Source organism: Macaca mulatta, chromosome 1, assembly GCF_049350105.2.
Source record: "Macaca mulatta isolate MMU2019108-1 chromosome 1, T2T-MMU8v2.0, whole genome shotgun sequence".
Lineage (NCBI taxonomy): Eukaryota > Metazoa > Chordata > Mammalia > Primates > Cercopithecidae > Macaca > Macaca mulatta.
The window spans coordinates 119370236-119389069 of record NC_133406.1 but is presented as its reverse complement, the minus strand read 5'-3'; the positions used below and the strand labels follow the sequence as shown (position 1 = coordinate 119389069).

The following is an 18834-nucleotide window of genomic DNA, read 5'->3' as shown; positions in this document are numbered from 1 at the left end:
GTCCCAACATGTGAAGATACAGCTCCAAATCCTTACCAGCCCCACACCACTGAGTTCTGTTCTTGGCTCTTAGCCTATGCTGTCATATGGCATTCTACTTCTTAGAGGGATTATATATCAGCTGGTATGAGATGTGTTTTGTGGAGCCAGGACAATAACTTTAGTATTAGACCACCCCTCTGCCACCCCAACTCCTCAGCTAGGTTATAAACTTCTTAAAGTTGGGAGTGTGGAGCTTCTTAGATTTCTGGATGCCCACTAAGTATTTTGCTTGACATACTGTAGGTGCTCAATAAAAATAATGTGGGTGACATTAGTGGCTAATCCCAAGAAAAACCCAAACCACAGTGACAGGAATAGGGGCCTCAAATGACCAAAAAATGAGGGACCAGACTAAATGTTGATGAGCAAACTGAACTTTAATTTGCTTACCTGATAGGCTTGCTCTTCATTATTGGCATAGGCCACAGCTATTTACACAGAATCATTGTACAAGATTTACAGCAAGATGCTACACTAGGGAACAGACTAGGGAATAAAGCTCTGAAATCAAAGTGTAAGCAGAAATCTGAAGGTATGTGTACAAGGAAGGATAAGGGCCAAATCATGAGCGAGGCTGGTGAGGTAGACATGAGGGAGGAAGAGGAAACATCCAACCACTTGTGGTGCAGAGATATGAGGGAAGAGTCCACTGGCACATAGTATTAAAAATTATGTTTGGAGTTTCAAGGAGGAAAAATCTGCCATAAGCCACCTCTGTGAGAAAAAAGAAGGCAGTTAGAACCTTACAGACCAAACCTTATACCTCCCCTACCAAAAAGTAATTCTGCTGATTAAATCCCTGGATAGAAGAATGAGAAGGTTAAAAAAAGAAAGACAGAGAGAGATGCATAGACACAGAACCTTAAATAGACTTAACAGACAGAAAGTAAATACATTCAAGAGAGACACAGACAAAGACAGAGGAAAAGAACAGAAGCTCAGGCACATCTAGAAATTAGAGACATCCTATTAACTTCACGAGTCACCTTTCCTTACCTCATCTTCCCCAAAGCTCTTCCTCCACCCCTATATCTCTGAATTTCTAACTTTAACCAAAGAGTAGAATTCGAATGAGGCTGGTACATGGGGGACGATCTAAGATTCCATCTCACCAATTCAGGTCCCCTCCTTATCCTGTACCAGAAGGTCAGGGCTTGAGTCGTAGCCAGGGATAGATTAGGGTGAGAATAGACAGGATGGAGGACACAAGGCCACAAAGCCCCACAATCCCAGGGCCACAGCGCCAGAGGCCTAGTTTGTCCAGTGGAATGAAGAGATCACAGGCATTTCTGACCACATCTAGCAGAAGTGGGGGATGACCTCTAAGGACTCGAGCCAGGAGCAGGACTTGCAGCCGAAGTTTCAGAGCCAGCTGGGGCAGACCTCCTCCTGGAGTCCCTGGTCCCCCAAGTCCCCCAGTTTCACTTCCTCCGGGGACTCCTCCTCCAGAACCTTTCAGTCGCCGGCTACAAGCTGAAGACTCTTGCTCCATCAGTAGGCGAATCTCATAAGCATCACGGCTCAAATTCATGATGAGGGAAAACAAATAGTACCTGATACACAGAGCAAAAGGGTCAGTAAGGGCATGGATACCTACTTAACATATGCAACATCACATTTTCACATTTTCTTTTCCTGTAGCACAAAGAGATTACACATTAGATCATCAGAAGTAAAGTGAATGCTATTACCCCTATCAGAAATGTCCTCCCTTGAGGACACTATGCTAAGCAAAATAAGCCAGACACAGAAAGACAAATACTGCATAATCTCACTTATAGGTGGAAGCTAAAATAAGGCCGGGCGTGGTGGCTCATGCCTGTAATCCCAGCACTTTGGGAGGCCGATGCAGGTGGATTACCTGAGGTCGGGAGTTTGAGACCAGCCTGGTCAACATGGCAAAACCTGGTCCCTAATAAAAATACAAAAATTGGCCAGGTGTGGTGGCCAGTGCCTGTAATCCCAGTTACTCGGGAGGCTGAGGCATGAGAATTGCTTGAACCCAGGAAGCAGAGGTTACAGTGAGCCAAGATCTCACCACTGCACTTCAGCCTGGGCAACAAAGAAAGATTCTGTATCGAAAAAAAAAGGGCTAACTCATAGAGGCACAGAATAGAATGGGGGCTGCCAGGGGTTGGGGAGTGGGGGAAATGGGAAGATATTGGTCAAAGTGTACAAGTTTCAGTTATGCAAGATGAATAAGTTCTGGAGATCTAATGTACAACATTGTGACCATAGTTAACAATACTGTATTGTATACTTGAAATTTGCCAGGAGGGTAGATCTTAAGTGTTCTTACCATAAAAGAAAAAAGGTAATTATGTGAGGTGATGGATATGTTAATTAGCTTGACTGTGGTGATCACGTCATAACATACATGTACAAACATCGAGCTATAACTCCTTAAATATATATAATTTATATTTGTCAATTATGTCCCAATAAAAATGAAGAAACAAAGTCCTCCCACCATTCTATAACTAGTACATGTTTATGTGCACCTTAAGATCCTGTTTTAAACTTCATGAGCATCATGAAATCTTCCAAGGTCAACCTCAAACTTCATTTTCCACTTGGCAACACACACACACACACACACACACACACACTCTCTCTACTTGACCTATAACAAGGCAAACTTGTTTTGAAAGAACAAATTTCAGTTGTTTCAGAGACTCAGACATATTAAAGGTGATCTAAATCCAATCCCTATTTCTTTAAAAAAAAAAAAAAAAAGTGGCCCAGAGGTTTAAGCAATTGCCAAATGTGTTAAATTATAAATTTCTTTAGTAAAAAAATCCATGTTTTTTATTTGCAATCCAATCTGACAATGGTGGTCTGTACTCAATAACTTCATCTACCTTCAAAGTATATCCTGAATCCAACCACATCTCTCTATCACACCCCACCGCCATACTCTAAGCCACTAACATCTCTTATCTGGACTTCTGCTTTAGTGTTTTAACTGGTCTCACTGTGGCCATTCTTGCCCCACCCCCAACAATCTATTTTCATATAGTAGCTAGCATAAACATAAATCACATCATTACTTCCCTTCTTAAAACGCTCCATGGTTGGCCAGGCGCGGTGGCTCATGCCTATAATTCCAGCACTTTGGGAGGCTGAGGCAGGCGGACCATGAGGTCAGGAGTTCCAGACCAGCCTGACCAACGTGGTGAAACCCTGTCTCTACCAAAAATACAAACATTAGCCGGGCATGGTGGCACGTGCCTGTAATCCCAGCTACTCAGGAGGCTGAGGCAGGAGAATTGCTTGAACGTGGGAGGTGGAGGTTGCAGTGAGCTGAGATTGCACCACTGCACTCCAGCCTGGGCAACAGAACAAGACTCCATCTCAAAAAAAAAAAAAGAAAAACAAATAAACAAACAAAAAAACACAGCTCGTCATGGTTTTCTTCCTATCACATTCATAATAAAATATAAATACCTTAGAGAGGCTTACAGGACTCAGCATCTGGTCCCTACCCCTCTAACTTTACCTTGTATCATTCTTTCCCTCAATCATTATGCTCTAACCATGTTGGTTTCTTTATACATTTTAATTTCATCATGCTTGTTCTTGCCTTAGGACCTTTGCACTACCTATTCCCTCTACCTGGAATATTCTCCCTCCAAAATCCTCACATAGCTAGTTCTTTCTTGCTTTTCAGGTATGAGCTTAAATATCACCTCTTCGGAGAGGCCTTCCCTTATCCCTAAATCTAAAGCACTGAATTAGTTACTCTCTACTCCATAACCCTGTTTTAATTTCCTGCATAACACTTGCCAGTATGATATTTTAATTTATTGTTTATTTATGTTTATCTCATCCCATTACAAGGTAAGTTCCAGAGGAGCAGAGGCCTTGTTTGTCTTTAACCACTGTACCCCTGTATGTAGACTGATGCCTACGGTAAGAGCTCAGTAAGTATCTGTTGGATGAAATGAATAAATATAACATATAGACTCCTTTAGGGAGTTGCTTTTCCATACTGCTCCAGCCATGCCTCTGCTTCCACCCCTCATACATCATAAGCCATGTTATAGTTGTAAATCACTGAGAAAGATGAAGGGAAAAGCAAGGTTAATATAACGAAAAAGTACAATCATAGGAAAACAAAAAACAAATACAGATAGTATGTTAGGGAATTTTACTCCCACATCGTATTTCTCTCTGCCTTCATTGTCAGCTACCTCCTTTGTCCAAGCCAAGGTCATCTCTTGCTCATATTAGGGCATCTCCTCCTCTCTTGTCCCACTGCAATCCATTTTCTTTTCTTTCTTTTTTTTTTTTTTTTTTTTTTTTTGAGATGGAGTCTTGCTTTTGTCACCTAGGCTGGAGTGCAATAGCACGATCATAGCTCACTGCAACCTCTGCCTCCCGGGTTCAAGCAAGTCTCCTGCATCAGCCTCTCGAGTAGCTGGGATTACAGCTGCCCGCCGCCACATCTGGGTAATTTTTGTAATTTTAGTACAGACGGGGTTTTGCCATGTTGGCCAGGCTGGTCTTGAACTCCTGACCTTGTGATCCCCCAACCTCGGCTTCCCAAAGTGCTGGGATTACAGGTGTGAGCCATTGCGCCTGGCCTGCAATCCATTTTCAACATCTCAGAAAGAGATGTCCTTTAAACACAATTTGAATCTTGTCATTTCCCTGCTCAGAATCCTTCAATAATGTTCCATTGTAGGATAAAATAAAACAAGCATTAACTAAAAGGCCCTGTATGAAAGGTCTGGTGCCTGTCTACCTCTCAAATTTGAACTGATGGACTCAATACTGTCAGTCACACTGGCTTTCTATTTCTCTAACTTCCTGAAGTCTTAGTTCAAAGCCTTACTTAGAATGTGCTATTTTCTCTGGAAATGTCTTTTCTGCTACTGTTGGCTTTGTCTAACTCCTCCTACTCAGACAACAGGTCTGAACTAAAATATTGCTTTCTCAAAGAGTTTTTTCCCGATTTTTCAATCTAAATTAGCTCCCCTTGTGATATTCTTTCATAATACCGCATACTTTCCCACAAATATATATGAGAAGTTATTCATTGTAGTATCTAACTCCCCCACTAAACTGGAAGTTTCATGGGAGCAGGCACATAGGCACATTACCTGTTTAGCTCTTTGCTTTATCCCCTGCCCCACAGTAAGCATCTAATAAATATTTTTGGAATGAATGAGTAAGCAGGTAGTGAGGGGGAATAACCTGTGGTATAGAAGCACAATTAAAGTGATATAATATCTTACCTTGCACAATATTAGTCATTCATTATGGAAGATCATCTGTCTTCCATCTCCCCCCATTTGATATTCTCCAATAGTTTAAGATCTAACTGAAGACTGGAAGCCAAGTGACTGATCAAGACTTAAGTGGAAAGATCCTAAGAGATCTTTCCCTCATATAAGACAAGCTATGCAATATACAGACTAAAAAAAAAAAAAAAAAAAAAAAAAATCTTGAAGGAGAAAAGGATATCAAACCTGAATGAACGCTGGGCCCACTTCTCCTGATCCACACGGGGAGCCAGTCCAGACTTTCCAGCCCACAGGACATTGTCACAGGCAAAATACAAGGCTCGATTGAGGTGACTAACAGTGATGCAGAATCTCAGGACAACATCTGATAGGTGAACAGCTCTTTTGGCTGACTCAAGGGCATCTGCTGAGTTACCCAGGCGTAGAACTTGTGGAGATTAGAAAGGGAAAGCAAGGATTTGTAAGTAGAGAGGCAGATAGCAAGAAACAGAAACAGAGAAAGCAAGAAGGCAAAAGTTGAGCAATAATAATAACAATTTTTTTGAAGCGCAGAAACAGGCTGGACGCGGTGGCTCAAGCCTGTAATTTCAGCACTTTGGGAGGCCGAGGTGGCTGCATCACCTGAGGTCAGGAGTTTGAGACCAGCCTGGCCAACATGGTGAAACCCCATTTCCACTAAAAATACAAAAATTAGCCCGGCATGGTGGTGGGCACCTGTAGTCCCAGCTGCTCAGGAGGCTGAGACAGGAGAATTGCCTAAATCTGGAGGCAGACGTTGCAGTGAGCCGAGATTGGGCCACTGCACTCCAACCTGGACGAGAGACTCTGTCTCAAAAAAAATAAAAGATAAAGAGCAGAAACACTTCATTTTTCAATTTCAAATTTAATTTTTGTGCCAGTTTAGTTTTCTCAAACTTGCCCCATTCTCTCCAGTCCTCCTAATTACCTCCGTACCCCTGCTCTCTTATCTCAACTTGACGCATGCAGAGGGTAAGTGCAGAGCCAAATGAGAAAGAACAGGCAGAGAGGGTACAGGAAGGAGGGACCAAGGAAGGAGAGCTGGGGACGGAGGAAGGGTTGGGGGATAAAAGGAAAGACAGAGTTACTTACGCTTTCTTCCAAGGCTCAGGTGGCCCTCCAGCTGTCGAATCTGTTTCTGTAACTCAGGACTGGCTCCATGCCTTTGCAGCGCATGGCCAAGAAGAGAGCAAGCATACTGGGCGGCCCTAGAGGAGAGGGCAGGCAAGGTAAGGTGGAGACCTCCCTTACCTTCCGCTCAAAATTATCCTCCAAAAGGCACAGACTTCCCCCTTTCCCAGTTTGAGACCACTCCCCTTCCTCCTCCATGCCCATATCTCACCATTTCTCCAGGTCAGAGGAAGGAAAAGGCATAAGGAGAAAAAAGAGTCTAGAAAGGGGTGGGGAGCACTATTGAATGCTGAGCAAATAAGAGATTTGACAATGATGAGGCCTGAAGGGGCCAGTGCAGGCCGCAGGGGTCCATCACAAGCACATCAGCGTGAGCATGTATGTGATCGATGAGGGGAGGCAGACAGTTGGAGGGCATTTTATTCCTCAGAATAGGTGAACTAAGATATTTCAAGGCCCTCTAGCTGAATGGAGACCAAACGCCAGGACGGACGCAGAGGAGTTCCCGAATGACAGCACGGTGTGGGGACATGGAAACTGGGAGTGCCTCCTCAGCTCTGGGGGCAGAGTCCAGGGCTATCCACCGTGGGGTGAATGCTCCTCATTCCATCACCGCTCAGTGAGAACACTGTCGGTCTTATGTGGACACAGCAACCCTGAGTGGCCTCCCCGCTGACCCACTCATGCCTCAGTTTCCCCATCTCTTCCGCGAGCGGAAAGGAATCATCTCCTCAACAGCGGCTCAAATCTGCACCTCACGGTCCGTTCGGGCCCCCGTAGCCAGAGTTGACCCTTCTTGACCCCCCTATAGCCTGAACTGACTTCGCCTCACTAGAGTCTTCCTCTGCCCATCCCTCCCCCGCCCCACCCCCATTCCTATTCGGGCCGCACCTACATAGCCGCTCCCGGGCTTGGCTCTGAGCACTGAAGCGGACCCAGGCGTCCATGACAGCGGTAGCCCAGGCTCCGCGGCCCCGCTCCCGCCCCACTTCCCGCCCCTAGTCACGCCTCCTGCGCGACCCAACGGTGCCTCGCGAGGGACAAACAACATCAGAAAAGAAAGCGAGTGGAGCTGGCCCTCCAAGCGGAATTTCAGGACGCGAAACGCGTGTCTTTTGAGCCTACATCTGCGTATTATTGTGTGTGTCTCTGTCCCAGGGTCTCCTTATCAGACGATCACCACTCCCTAGCACGCCTCCAGCGGCACATTCTTCTTTAAATATTCAGGACCAAGGGCGGGGCCTGCAGGGGTCGGGGCGGGGCGAGAAAGCGCCGCAGTGAACTCCACGCCTTGGAGGCCGGAATAGGTGTGCGCCCGGCAGAACATCCCAAATACACATGCACTCAGGCTCCGACTGAATCCAGGGCTGTAAGGGCTAAAGAGGTCTAGGGCAGTAGAGACCCGAAGCCCAGGCTGGTCTTTCCAAGGAAAAAGGAGCGTGACTGATACCAGATCGTCGTTCCCTGCAGAACCTTGACAGTTGGACAAGTGACCTCCTCCAGAACAGACGGAGAGTCTCCAGAAGCAGAGGCTTTAGTGAACGAAATTCGCAATAATCAGCTCCAGATCCTGAAAAGGTGGGCGAAGAATCAGTGGCCAAAGCTAAGCGCTTCATACCCACACTGCCTCCTCCTCAGTTTCTCTCCAGGCCACCATGTCTGCAGGCAACGGCACCCCTTGGGGGTCAGCAGCGGGGGAGGAGGCCTGGGCTGCATCGGGAGTGGCGGTGGAGGGCTCAGAGCTGCCCACCTTCTCGGCAGCAGCCAAGGTCCGAGTGGGAGTGACCATTGTGCTGTTTGTTTCTTCGGCTGGAGGGAACCTGGCCGTCCTGTGGTCAGTGACACGGCCGCAACCCAGCCAGCTCCGCCCCTCTCCGGTCAGGACACTCTTCGCCCATTTAGCAGCTGCCGACTTACTAGTCACTTTTGTGGTTATGCCCCTAGATGCCACCTGGAATATCACTGTTCAATGGCTGGCCGAGGACATCGCATGTCGGACACTCATGTTCCTGAAACTAATGGCCATGTATTCTGCAGCTTTCCTGCCTGTGGTCATTGGACTGGACCGCCAGGCAGCAGTACTCAACCCGCTTGGATCCCGTTCAGGTGTAAGGAAACTTCTGGGGGCAGCCTGGGGACTTAGTTTCCTGCTTGCCTTGCCCCAGGTGAGTGACCTAGGACTCAGGACCGGGCAGGACAGGGATTGGGTCTCTAGCATGAGTTAAAGGGTGCGCTCGGGGGCCATTAGCCATTAATTCTCGGGGAGTAAGCCCCTGCCTTCTTTTTTTTTTTTTTTGCCGGCTCACTGCAACCTCCGCCTCCCCGGTTCAAGCAAGTCTTCTGCCTCAGCCTCCCGAGAAGCTACAGGCGCCCGCTACCACGCCCGGCTAATTTTTGTATTTTTAGTAGAGGCGAGGTTTCACCATGTTGGCCAGGTGATCTCCATCTCCTGACCTCGTGATCCGCCCGCCTCAGCCTCCCAAAGTGCTGAGATTACAGGCGTGAGGCACCCTGCCCGGCTACCTCTGCTCTCTTCTGTAAGATTATTTGCATGTTAATTTACATCTGTTAAGAGCCTGCCTTTTATAAGCAGTATCCTCTATTTGTGCCTCTTCCATTAGATCTGTTTTACTACACTTGGCTTCTGCATCTTTGCATCCTCCCAGTCTCACCTCCTTCAGATTGGGGCAGGGAAGAAAAACAGAAAAACATACATGGGGGTCTATGAAGAGAGTGAAGTCAGTGGTTTGGGTAAAACTTTGTGGTACACTCATTTATCCATTCAAAAGTAATATGCATCTCCAGGGCCACTCAAATTTTGCTAAGGATAGGGCAGCAAAATTCTGCCTTCAGGAAATGTATTGACTAGCGCAGGAAACAAAGAAATTAGGCACTTACAATATAGTGTATTCAAAAGTGTTATGCTAAAGGAGCTAAAGAAGACAATGGGGGTGGGGAGCAGAGAGGGGTGTCTGACACAGCTGTGCAGTCAGGAACAGCTTTCCAGATGTTAACGTTTGATTCTTCACAGATAGGTGTTAGACCAATTAAAATAGGAGAAATGCTAGGGAAGATGGAGGATAGAGGATCTCAATGCCAATGCTGCTAAAGCTGAGGACTAGTTAATGGTGAGTAATGAGCTGAGAGGGTAAGAGCCAGCCAGATCACAAATAATAAAATTGTACTTTATCCTGAGTGCAGTGGAGAGACACTAAAGTAAAGAGAGTGACATAACCAAATTTGTGTTTTTTACTGACTTTATTGTCGAATGAGCGTTAAAATTGGAAAGAGGCGAGCATCTGAACCTGAGTACTAGGTTAATCAAATCTCAAAGCAAATCCAATACTGAAAAGGAACTAGAAATCTAGGTGGGGAAAAAAGCTAAATACAAAGCAATTCCTTCAAGGCAAACACCACCATCACTATCATGGGGTTGGGAGGCAGGATAGAGCAGCATCTCCGAGACTGTAGGATTAGAATTATGTCTAGAAGGAGGCCAAGAAGGGTCTAGGATTTGTTTCTGGAATGATAATATATTATACTGATTTAAGATTTGATCCTTACTTACATCCTCAATTATTAGAAATATAACTACTAGAAGTTAGTCTGACTATACTCCTAAGAACAAAGAAAGGCCTGGTGGCTCAAGCCTGTAATCCCAGCATTTTGGAAGGCCAAGGCGGGTGGATCACTTAAGGTCAGGAGTTCAAGACCAACCTGGCCAACATGATGAAACCCCATCTTTACTAAAAATACAAAAATTAGCCCGGTGTAGTGGTGAGCACCTGTAATCTCAACTATTCAGGAGGCTGAGGCACGAGAATTTCTTGAACCTGGGAGGTGGAGGCTGCAGTGAACCAAGACTGCACTGCACTCTGGCATGGGCGACAGAGCCAGACTCTGTCGGGGGGGATAAAAAGAGAAAAATAATACTTCTAATATGTTGCAAACAAGACCTTTACCAATCCAAGTGTTAAAAAGAAGCCTGTTGCTACAGTGCCATTTACAATTAGGTTTGTTTACATAAAGCAAATTTTACATGTGGACTGGGAATTAGAAGACTTTTTGTTTCAGTTTGCCTGTTTTACTCTGTTTTTTTTCTGAGTCTCGGGCTCTACTGCTAACTAGCTATATGATTTTGGCTAAGGCACTTGAAATCCATGGGCCACAAGATGATGCAATGGGAAATGAATTTCATCCTTTCTTATAGCCTGACAATCTGACAATATTTGCAATCTCTATTTGTTTCAATGGCAAACTGATTGTGACACGCATGATACTTGTGCAAAAAGTGAAATTTTTTGGTTCCAAATTAGTATCCTTGTGGGTAAATTCTGCCTTGCCCATATGCTGTAATTGTAGTTAAAATATTAGTGTTAATAAAATAAAAAATTTAATGTCACATTAGTGTGGTAAGGGCTTAGGAGTCCTTAGGGGTACTATTGGGGTGGTTAGAAATTACTTATTTTTGTAGGCTTTGACTTTTTTTTTTTTTTTTGGAGAGAGTCTCGCTCTGTCACCCAGGCTGGAGTACAATGGCACAATCTCAGCTCACTGCAAGCTCCGCCTCGTGGGTTCACGCCATTCTCCTGCCTCAGCCTCCTGGAGTTCCCCAGTAGCTAGGACGACAGGCACCTGCCACCACGCCCGGCTAATTTTTTGTATCTTTAGTACAGACAGGGTTTCACCGTATTAGCCAGGATGGTCTCGATCTCCTGACCTCGTGATCAGTCCGCCTCAGCCTCCCAAAGTGCTGGGATTACAGGCATGAGCCACCGCGCCCAGCCAGCTTTGACTATTTTTATACTCCTCACGATTCTCACGTACTTCTTAGGCATAGCACAAAAACAAAAACAAATTATAAATATATGAATGCAAGAGATGGGAAGAGGAAAGAACATTTTCCAACTAGCTCAGAGTAGCCTGATCGTAACTCCAAACAGTTCTCAAAATTCTGTCTTATGCTGAAACTATTCATCTTTCCTAAATGTCCCTCATGTCTGCTAAAATCACTGTCCCAAATGCCTTGTATCTAGGAATCTGATACCTACTGAGCTTACCTTTTATCAAATTAATAGTGACAATCTGCATTACTGGAACCCAGGCACTTTAACCTTGTAGTTCTAAACGGAAATAGTTTTTACTGATTCAGTTGGAAAACCCAGCAATTTAACAAAAAGGGGGAGGGGCAGCCCAACAGCATTTGGAAAATGTTAAATTTTATTATTTAACATTCTTTACCATTATAGTTACTGCACATAAGACTATTACTACTAAAGGTCACTTCAGAGTCACTGCAAAATGGCCTGGAATTTTGGCAGCACCTATTTTACACAGTTTTTCTTTTTCCACAAAATAACAGACATACCAGGAAAATCATTTCAGCTAAAAATATGAGTGAGGTGGTAGAAATATCATCCCTTATAAAGCGCAGTGTTAGAATAGTACTTGAGAAGGTGGGATTGTTTTAAGTTCCAAGATTTAACAAACTCACTGCTCAGCATCATATTCAAGCCTAAAAGGAAGGCAGGATTTTCAAGACATATTTCCAACCTCTTTAACATGGCACCATGGATGAACTGTTTTCAGCACTGTGCTGCTTCACTTGGAATTAAGGATGAATTGGGAGGAGACAGTATGACATAGGTGGGTAGGCTGGGTGGTGAGGGGAACCAGTTCTAATAGTCCTGAACTCCACTCCAGCTGTTCCTGTTCCATACCGTCCACCGAGCTGGCCCAGTCCCTTTCACTCAGTGTGTCACCAAAGGCAGCTTCAAGGCTCGATGGCAAGAGACCACCTATAACCTCTTCACCTTCCACTGCCTCTTTCTGCTGCCACTGACTGCCATGGCCATCTGCTATAGCCACATTGTCCTCAGTGTGTCCAGCCCTCAGACAAGGAAGGGGAGCCATGGTAAGACTCCAATTCCCAGGCCTTAATCCTTAACCCCAGACCTGTTGCCTCTAGCATCATTTATCCACCTACCTAATAGCTATCTACCAGTCACTCAACTGTGGTGAGATCCTAACCATATGTCTAGCACCTGATGCTAATTTTGTTGAATCCTTTCAATTATAAACAGCTGAGTTAGCTGGACAAGGACTAGGGAGGCAATCAGTATTATTTATTCTTGAACACCATCAAGTCTTAAAGTAGACTGGGTAGCTTCACATTTCTATCATAATCCCTGGGGGTAAGAGATCATATAGTCCTAGGATGAGAAGGGGAAAAGGGTTTGCAGCATTCTCCTCCTTGTAGGAGGCAAGCTCTGTGTCACTAGCTATGCCCCTCCATCAGTTCACCCTACACTCAGTTCAGAAGCTTAGACTCTGAATTACAGTATATTTTCTAAATTCCTAGCCCCTGCTGGTGAATTTGCCCTCTGCCGCTCCTTTGACAATTGTCCCCGTGTTCGTCTCTGGGCCCTGAGACTGGCCCTGCTTATCTTGCTGACCTTCATCCTCTGCTGGACACCTTATTACCTACTGGGTCTGTGGTACTGGTTCTCCCCCACCATGCTAACTGAAGTCCCTCCCAGCCTGAGCCACATCCTTTTCCTTTTTGGCCTCCTCAATGCTCCTTTGGATCCTCTCCTCTATGGGGCCTTCACCCTTGGCTGCCAAAGAGGGCACCAAGAACTTAGTATAGACTCTTCTAACGAAGGGTCTGGGAGAATGCTCCAACAGGAGATTCATGCCCTTAGACAGCAGGAAGTACAAAAAACTGTGACATCAAGAAGTGCAGGAGAAACAAAAGACATTTCTATAACATCTATCTGATCCTAACAGAGTATATAGGAACAAAATAATAAGTCTTTAATACCATAAGATCTTAACATCTCACTTCTACTCCTGCTCTCCTAGTTCCCCCAAAAAAGAAATACTGACCAGTGTCTACTTTAAACCCTACCTGAAACTTGAGACTGTATCTAGTATAGAAATTCACATAACCAACCCAGGCAACACAGCAAGACCCCATCTCTACAAAAATATTAAAAATTTAGCCGGGCATGCTGGCATGTGCCTGTAATCCCAACTACTAGGGAGGGGGAGGCAGAAGGATGGCTTGAGCCCAGGAGTTTGAAGCTGCAGTGAGCTATGATCACGCAGCTGCACTCCAGCCTGGGGAACACAGAAAGACTCTATCTCAAAAAAAAAAGAAATAGAGTTCAGTCCCTAGAATTATCTTCACAATGATCCATACAGCCTTACTATGCTTTAGAACTTTCAATTTTATGATAGGAAAGTAATATTAAATGTAGAAAACAAAAATGGAACATTTATTCGCAACTCAAATAGTATGCATATAGGGTAAGAGATTAAATATGAACACAGCAAGTTCCACCCCAGTCCTATTTGTCCAAGGCTGCATGGTCAAATGGAATCTTGAAGAGAACACCTGGACAACAGAGGACCTGTCAGCGACGTCTCCGGTCTGGACTTCTGCTGCGTCTTCGGCCTCCTCTAGGGAAAAAGAAGCAGGGAGAAGAGTCCATCAGAGGGACATAATACTGCCTCCTCATTCTGTTTTGTTCATATTCCCTTCACCCAGTGTTTGCCCTCTTCATTTTACCTCCTCTTGCCTTTTGGTGGACCCCGAACAAAACACCAGTCAACGCTGATGGGCTGTCCCATCAAATCCTGGCCATTGAGTCCCTCCATAGCAGCCTGGGCCTCCTTGTATGTTTCATACTCAACTAGAGTATACCCCTGGGGAAAGTAAAAAGACAGATATGAAAACCCTCCTATTTCCCCAAGCATCACTGAGTACCTTTTTCCTCAAATCTAAACTCAGAAAAATCTATAAAATTTAAGCAATGAATGTACATCATATATCTCTGTATATATACAACATGTCTGTCTCTTTGGCGTGTCTGACAAAACATATCCATGTTTTAAATGTCATTTTATTTAATAAAATGACATCCAATGTCATTTTATTTTAACTTTGCTCTTGGCCAACCACAGCAAACACAGAACTACCAATGCTGTCTAAGGGTTATGAAAGAAAGGAGGCAATAAAGTGTCACTTAGGATACCTTCAGATATCCTGTTCGCCTGTCGAGGTTGAGGTGAATGTTTTTAATTTCCCCATATTCTGCGAATTTGTCGTGTATGTCTTCTTCAGTGGCTTCCTCATGGACTCCAGTGACAAAAAGAATCCAGCCTTCAACAGCTGTTGGGGGACGGGGGGAAGTTGTATGAGTACATGAGAGAAACGCTTCAAGCAGGCTCACGGGAGTAGAGTGAGTGTGGACTCAGATTGTTTAAGCTATCTCTGAACCCACTCCTACTGCTTAACTATTTTATCCCTTTCTAACTACTACCACAGGCACGGATACCTCACAGGTTCCATTATTACTCACAGCGTTGTGGTCCGGGTTCATCGCCATCCTGCTCCACGCTGTCATAATCCTCACGCATCCGCGCTCGGGACCCCTCTTCTATAAGGGACACACACGAGATCACCGAAAACTCCCCCTTTCTCCCATTGTTCCTATGAGTTGGGTGGGGACTCCAAAACCCGGGGCTCCTACTAGGCCACTCTACCCCATTCTCCCCACACTCACCGGAGCCAAAGCCGCGACCCTTCCGTTTCTTCGCTTTTTCTTTCAGTTTGTGAATGCTCTCTGGAGCCCCAGAAGATAAAAGAGTAAGTAACCATGACAGTCATTTGTAACGATCGTTTCTTTCCCAAGACACTGTCTGCAAGCCGACCCAAACCGCCTCCAGTCTCAGTGCCTTCCCGGTCACGCCCTCCCTTCTCCCAAAGGGGGCGGAATCTCTAATCCATCCAAGACCCGGTTCCCCGATTCCCATCCTCACAACCCGGGAGAAAAGAGAGTAAATTTTCCTATTATAGCCTTCTCTCACACCTTCCCCGCTACGCCCGGCCGCCTCCACTGTCCTCACCGTCCCCATCCTCATCCATGGCGAAATCTTCGCCCCCGGCCTCGTGAAGATCTAGCACGTCCGCCATCTCGCCTTCGATCGAGATCTCGTCTGTGCCGCTCAGACACTAGGTACCTCGGGAAACTGTCGCAGAGGGGAAAGGTCGCCAGTCAAGCTGACCAATCAAAGGCTAACTCTAAATCCCTCCCTCTGCACGGTAAAAATACGCAAATTGGGGCGGGCCTAGTTCGGAAAGATGCCGGAAGTGTTTCTGTGGCCATCTTGAGCAGGTCGCGAGCTAAATGCTGCCATGTTGGGAGGTGCAGACTACAGGGGTCAGTGGATTCCTCTTAACCGCGGCAGCTGCTGAGAGATACTGTACTATTAACAGTGAGGCCCGGCGTAATTTCCTTATTAGAGGGCTTCTTTATGTCTCTTCATCCCAAACTGGGAAATGGTCACTGAAGACACCTTTTTCTATCAAAAATCCCAGGCCTGTACCCTGTTCCGAGGCAAGGTGATGTATGATAGGAACGTCTTTAAAAAATAGTTTGATCAGCAATACGGGCATAAAGAGCTGCTTCTGGAACGTACTGCAGCACCTAATTTCTCTTCAGGAAACTAACAGACCTGGTTGCAATATGATTGGTGAGACCGATATCAATTTTTGTTTTTTTTTAAGATAAAACTCCCTGCCTGTAATCCCAGCTACTCGGGAGGCTGAGGCAGGAGAATCGCTTGAACCCGAGACGGAGGTTGATTATGTGGGCGTGGTGGAGTGCGCCTGTAATCCCAGCTACTCGGGAGGCTGAGGCCAGAGAATCACTTGAACCTGGGAGATGGAGGTTGCAGCGAGCCGAGATCTTGCCACTGCACTCCAGTCTGGGGGACAAGAGCGAGAATCCGTCTCAAAAAAAAAAAAAAAAGTGAAAAAGAGTAAAACGAAAAATAAAATTTCAAAGCGATTAGGAGACACTAATTTATTCTCCACGTAGGTAGTGTGATCATTTTAAAAATCAGTTGGTTACATATCTACTAAAAACCCTTTTTGTTGTTTTGAGACGGAGTCTCGCTCTATCACCCAGGCTGAGTGCAGTGGCGGTCTCAGCTCACTGCAACCTCCGCCTCCGGGGTTCGAGCGATTCTCCTGCCTCAGCCTCCTAAGTAGCTGGGACTACAGGCGCCCGCCCCCACACCCGGCTAATTTTTGTATTTTTAGTAGAGATGGGATTTCACCATGTTGGCCAGGCTGCTCTTGAACTCCTGACCTCAGGTGATCCACCAGCCTCTGCCTCCCAGAGTGTTGGGATTACAGGCATGAGCCACGGTGCCCGGCCTAAAAACCCTTTTTGTTAGAGGGGTCTGGCTATACTACCCAGGCTGGCCCGAAACTCCTGGGCACAAGGGATCCTCTGGCCTCCCAAGCAGCTGGGACTACAGGCGTGTAACCCTGCACCTGGTTCTTTCTTTGGCTTTTTGCTGCACTTAAAATAAAATTTTTAACTCACATAGCCTGCTCTGTGTTTTCAACCTGTTCTACCACCATTCTTCTCCGTCACCCATGAAGCTCTCCTTGCACTTTCGCCCAATGGTGGTGTGCTCTTTCTCATCCCAGGGCTTTTGCAACTTGTTTGTTTTTGTTTTCAAGACGGGAGTCTCTGTCGCTCAGGCTGGAGTGCAGTGATGCGATCTTGGCTCACTGCAACCTCCGTCTCCCGGGTTCACGTCTTCTCCTGCCTCAGCCTCCTGAGTAGCTGGGACTACAGGCGTGCGGCACCACACCTAGCTAATTTTTGTATTTTTAGTGGATATAGGGTTTCACCATGTTGGCCAGCCTGGTTTCTAACTCCTGACTTCCGATCATCCCCCCTTCTCAGCCTTCCAAAGTGCTTGGATTACAAGCATGAGCCACTGCTCCCCGCAGCTTTCTGTTCCTGGTGCTCTTCTCCTCTAGCTTTTCACATATTGGGTTCGAACTCATTTTTTTTTTTTCTTTGAGATGGAGTCTCGCTCTGTCACCTAGGCTGGAGTGCAGTGGCGCGATCTCGGCCCACTGCAGCCTCCACTTCCTGGGTTCAAGTGAGTAGCTGGGACTTCAGGCACGTGCCACCACGCCCAGCTTTTTAAAATTTTTTTAGTAGAGACGGGGTTTCACCATATTGGCCAGGCTGATCTTGAACTCTTTACCTTGTGATCCACCCACCTCGGCCTCCCAAAGTGCTGGGATTATAGGTGTGAGTCACCGCGCCCAGCCGAGTTCGACCTCATTCTTAAGGTCCCAATAGTACTGTCACCCAAAGGGATCTTCTGTACCCTCCTATCTTTCACTGTGTATTTCCTTCACAGAACTTAAATCAGAATCTTTTTTTTTTTTTTTTTTTGAGACAGGGTTTCACTCTGTCAACCAGGCTGAGTGCAGTGGTGCAATTATGGCTCACAGCGGCCAATCTTCCAGGCCCAAGTGATTCTCCTGCCTCAGCCTCCTGAGCATCTGGGACTACAGGCACAGGCCACTACATGCGGCTAATTTTTAAAAAATCTTTTGTAGAGACAGAGTCTTGCCATGTTACTTAGGCCAGTCAGAATCTTTAATTACCTTGTTTACTTTCTAACTTATTGTCTGTTTTTCCCATTAGAATGTAATCCTTATGGCAGAGATAGTTATTTACAACTAAAATCCCTAAAGTTCAGCCCAATGTCTGGCTCATGGTAGACATCTGATAGATACTTATTGAATGAATGAATATTAGAATGGCAGGATATTCTGTCTGCCTGATGCTATGTGACTGGAAAATAAAGCTGGAAATACAGTTTAGGGTCTGCTATGCTAAGGATTTTGGAATTGATGCTATAAGCAAGAAATTTACCTACTTCAAATATTTGAGTATTCATGGTTTTTAATATTTGCAGATAGTCCCCATACTAGTTTTTGCTTATTTTTCCTTAGACTGACTTTAAACATAAATGTATACTGAAAGGAAAATCAATATTTTTCTACTATAAATTCAGATAAAAGCACAACTATTAAAAACTGTTTGCCCATCTATCATCTAAAATCATCTCAGGAACACATATAAAACTGGGAAATGGTAGGCCAGGCATGGTAGCTCACGCCTGTAATCCCAGCACTTTGGGAGGCCGAGGCGGGTGGATAGTTTGAGTTCAGGAGTTCAAGACCAGCCTGGGCAATATAGCAAGACCCATCTCTACAAAAAATTTAAAAAGAATTACTTGGGTGTGGTGGTGTGTGCCTATAGTCCTAGCTACTCTGGAGGTTGAGGTGGGAGGATTCCTTGAGCCTGGGAGGCGGGGTTGTAGTGAGCCAAAATCACACCACTGCATTCCGGCCTGCTCATTACAGTGAGACTCTGTCTCAAAAAAAAATTTTTTTTTAACTCTGGGAAATGCTGCTAAAGGTAAAGATAGTTCAGTGATGGCTTAAGCAAGGGAGTATCACAGTCATAAGTATTTTATAAAGAAATATGACAGTAGTGTGGAGGAT

General features: G+C 45.5%; 4 protein-coding genes across 8 annotated transcripts in view; 1 reads left to right on the top strand and 3 right to left on the bottom strand.

The window, feature by feature from the left end:
- The window catches only part of LOC708768 (NBPF member 20), an 853661-nt gene that overhangs the window by 466423 nt on the left and 368404 nt on the right, over window positions 1-18834 (bottom strand).
- Window positions 401-7414, bottom strand: PEX11B (peroxisomal biogenesis factor 11 beta). Of its 2 annotated transcripts, none has more exons than XM_015150120.3 (4): window positions 7332-7414; window positions 6402-6517; window positions 5517-5718; window positions 401-1595 (listed from the first exon to the last, which is right to left on the bottom strand). In XM_015150120.3, exons 1-4 carry the CDS (start codon window positions 7385-7387, stop codon window positions 1190-1192), a joined length of 780 nt encoding a protein of 259 aa, XP_015005606.3. In that variant the 5' UTR covers window positions 7388-7414; the 3' UTR covers window positions 401-1189. The 2 variants fall into 2 exon arrangements, with proteins under 2 accessions (XP_015005606.3, XP_028703232.2); XM_028847399.2 differs by having other exon boundaries at window positions 7336-7414.
- Window positions 7710-14484, top strand: GNRHR2 (gonadotropin releasing hormone receptor 2). Of its 3 annotated transcripts, NM_001032842.1 has the most exon segments (3): window positions 8075-8605; window positions 12144-12354; window positions 12802-13301. In NM_001032842.1, coding segments are annotated over 3 exon segments (1140 nt in total). In that variant the 5' UTR covers window positions 8075-8095; the 3' UTR covers window positions 13221-13301.
- On the bottom strand, window positions 13700-15447 carry RBM8A (RNA binding motif protein 8A). 2 transcript variants are annotated; one of them, XM_015150144.3, is made up of 6 exons: window positions 15354-15447; window positions 15011-15070; window positions 14807-14884; window positions 14480-14616; window positions 14014-14150; window positions 13700-13904 (listed from the first exon to the last, which is right to left on the bottom strand). In XM_015150144.3, the coding sequence occupies exons 1-6, from the start codon at window positions 15418-15420 to the stop codon at window positions 13859-13861; spliced, it is 525 nt and encodes a 174-aa protein (XP_015005630.1). In that variant the 5' UTR covers window positions 15421-15447; the 3' UTR covers window positions 13700-13858. The 2 variants fall into 2 exon arrangements, with proteins under 2 accessions (XP_015005630.1, XP_002801796.1); XM_002801750.4 differs by having other exon boundaries at window positions 14807-14881.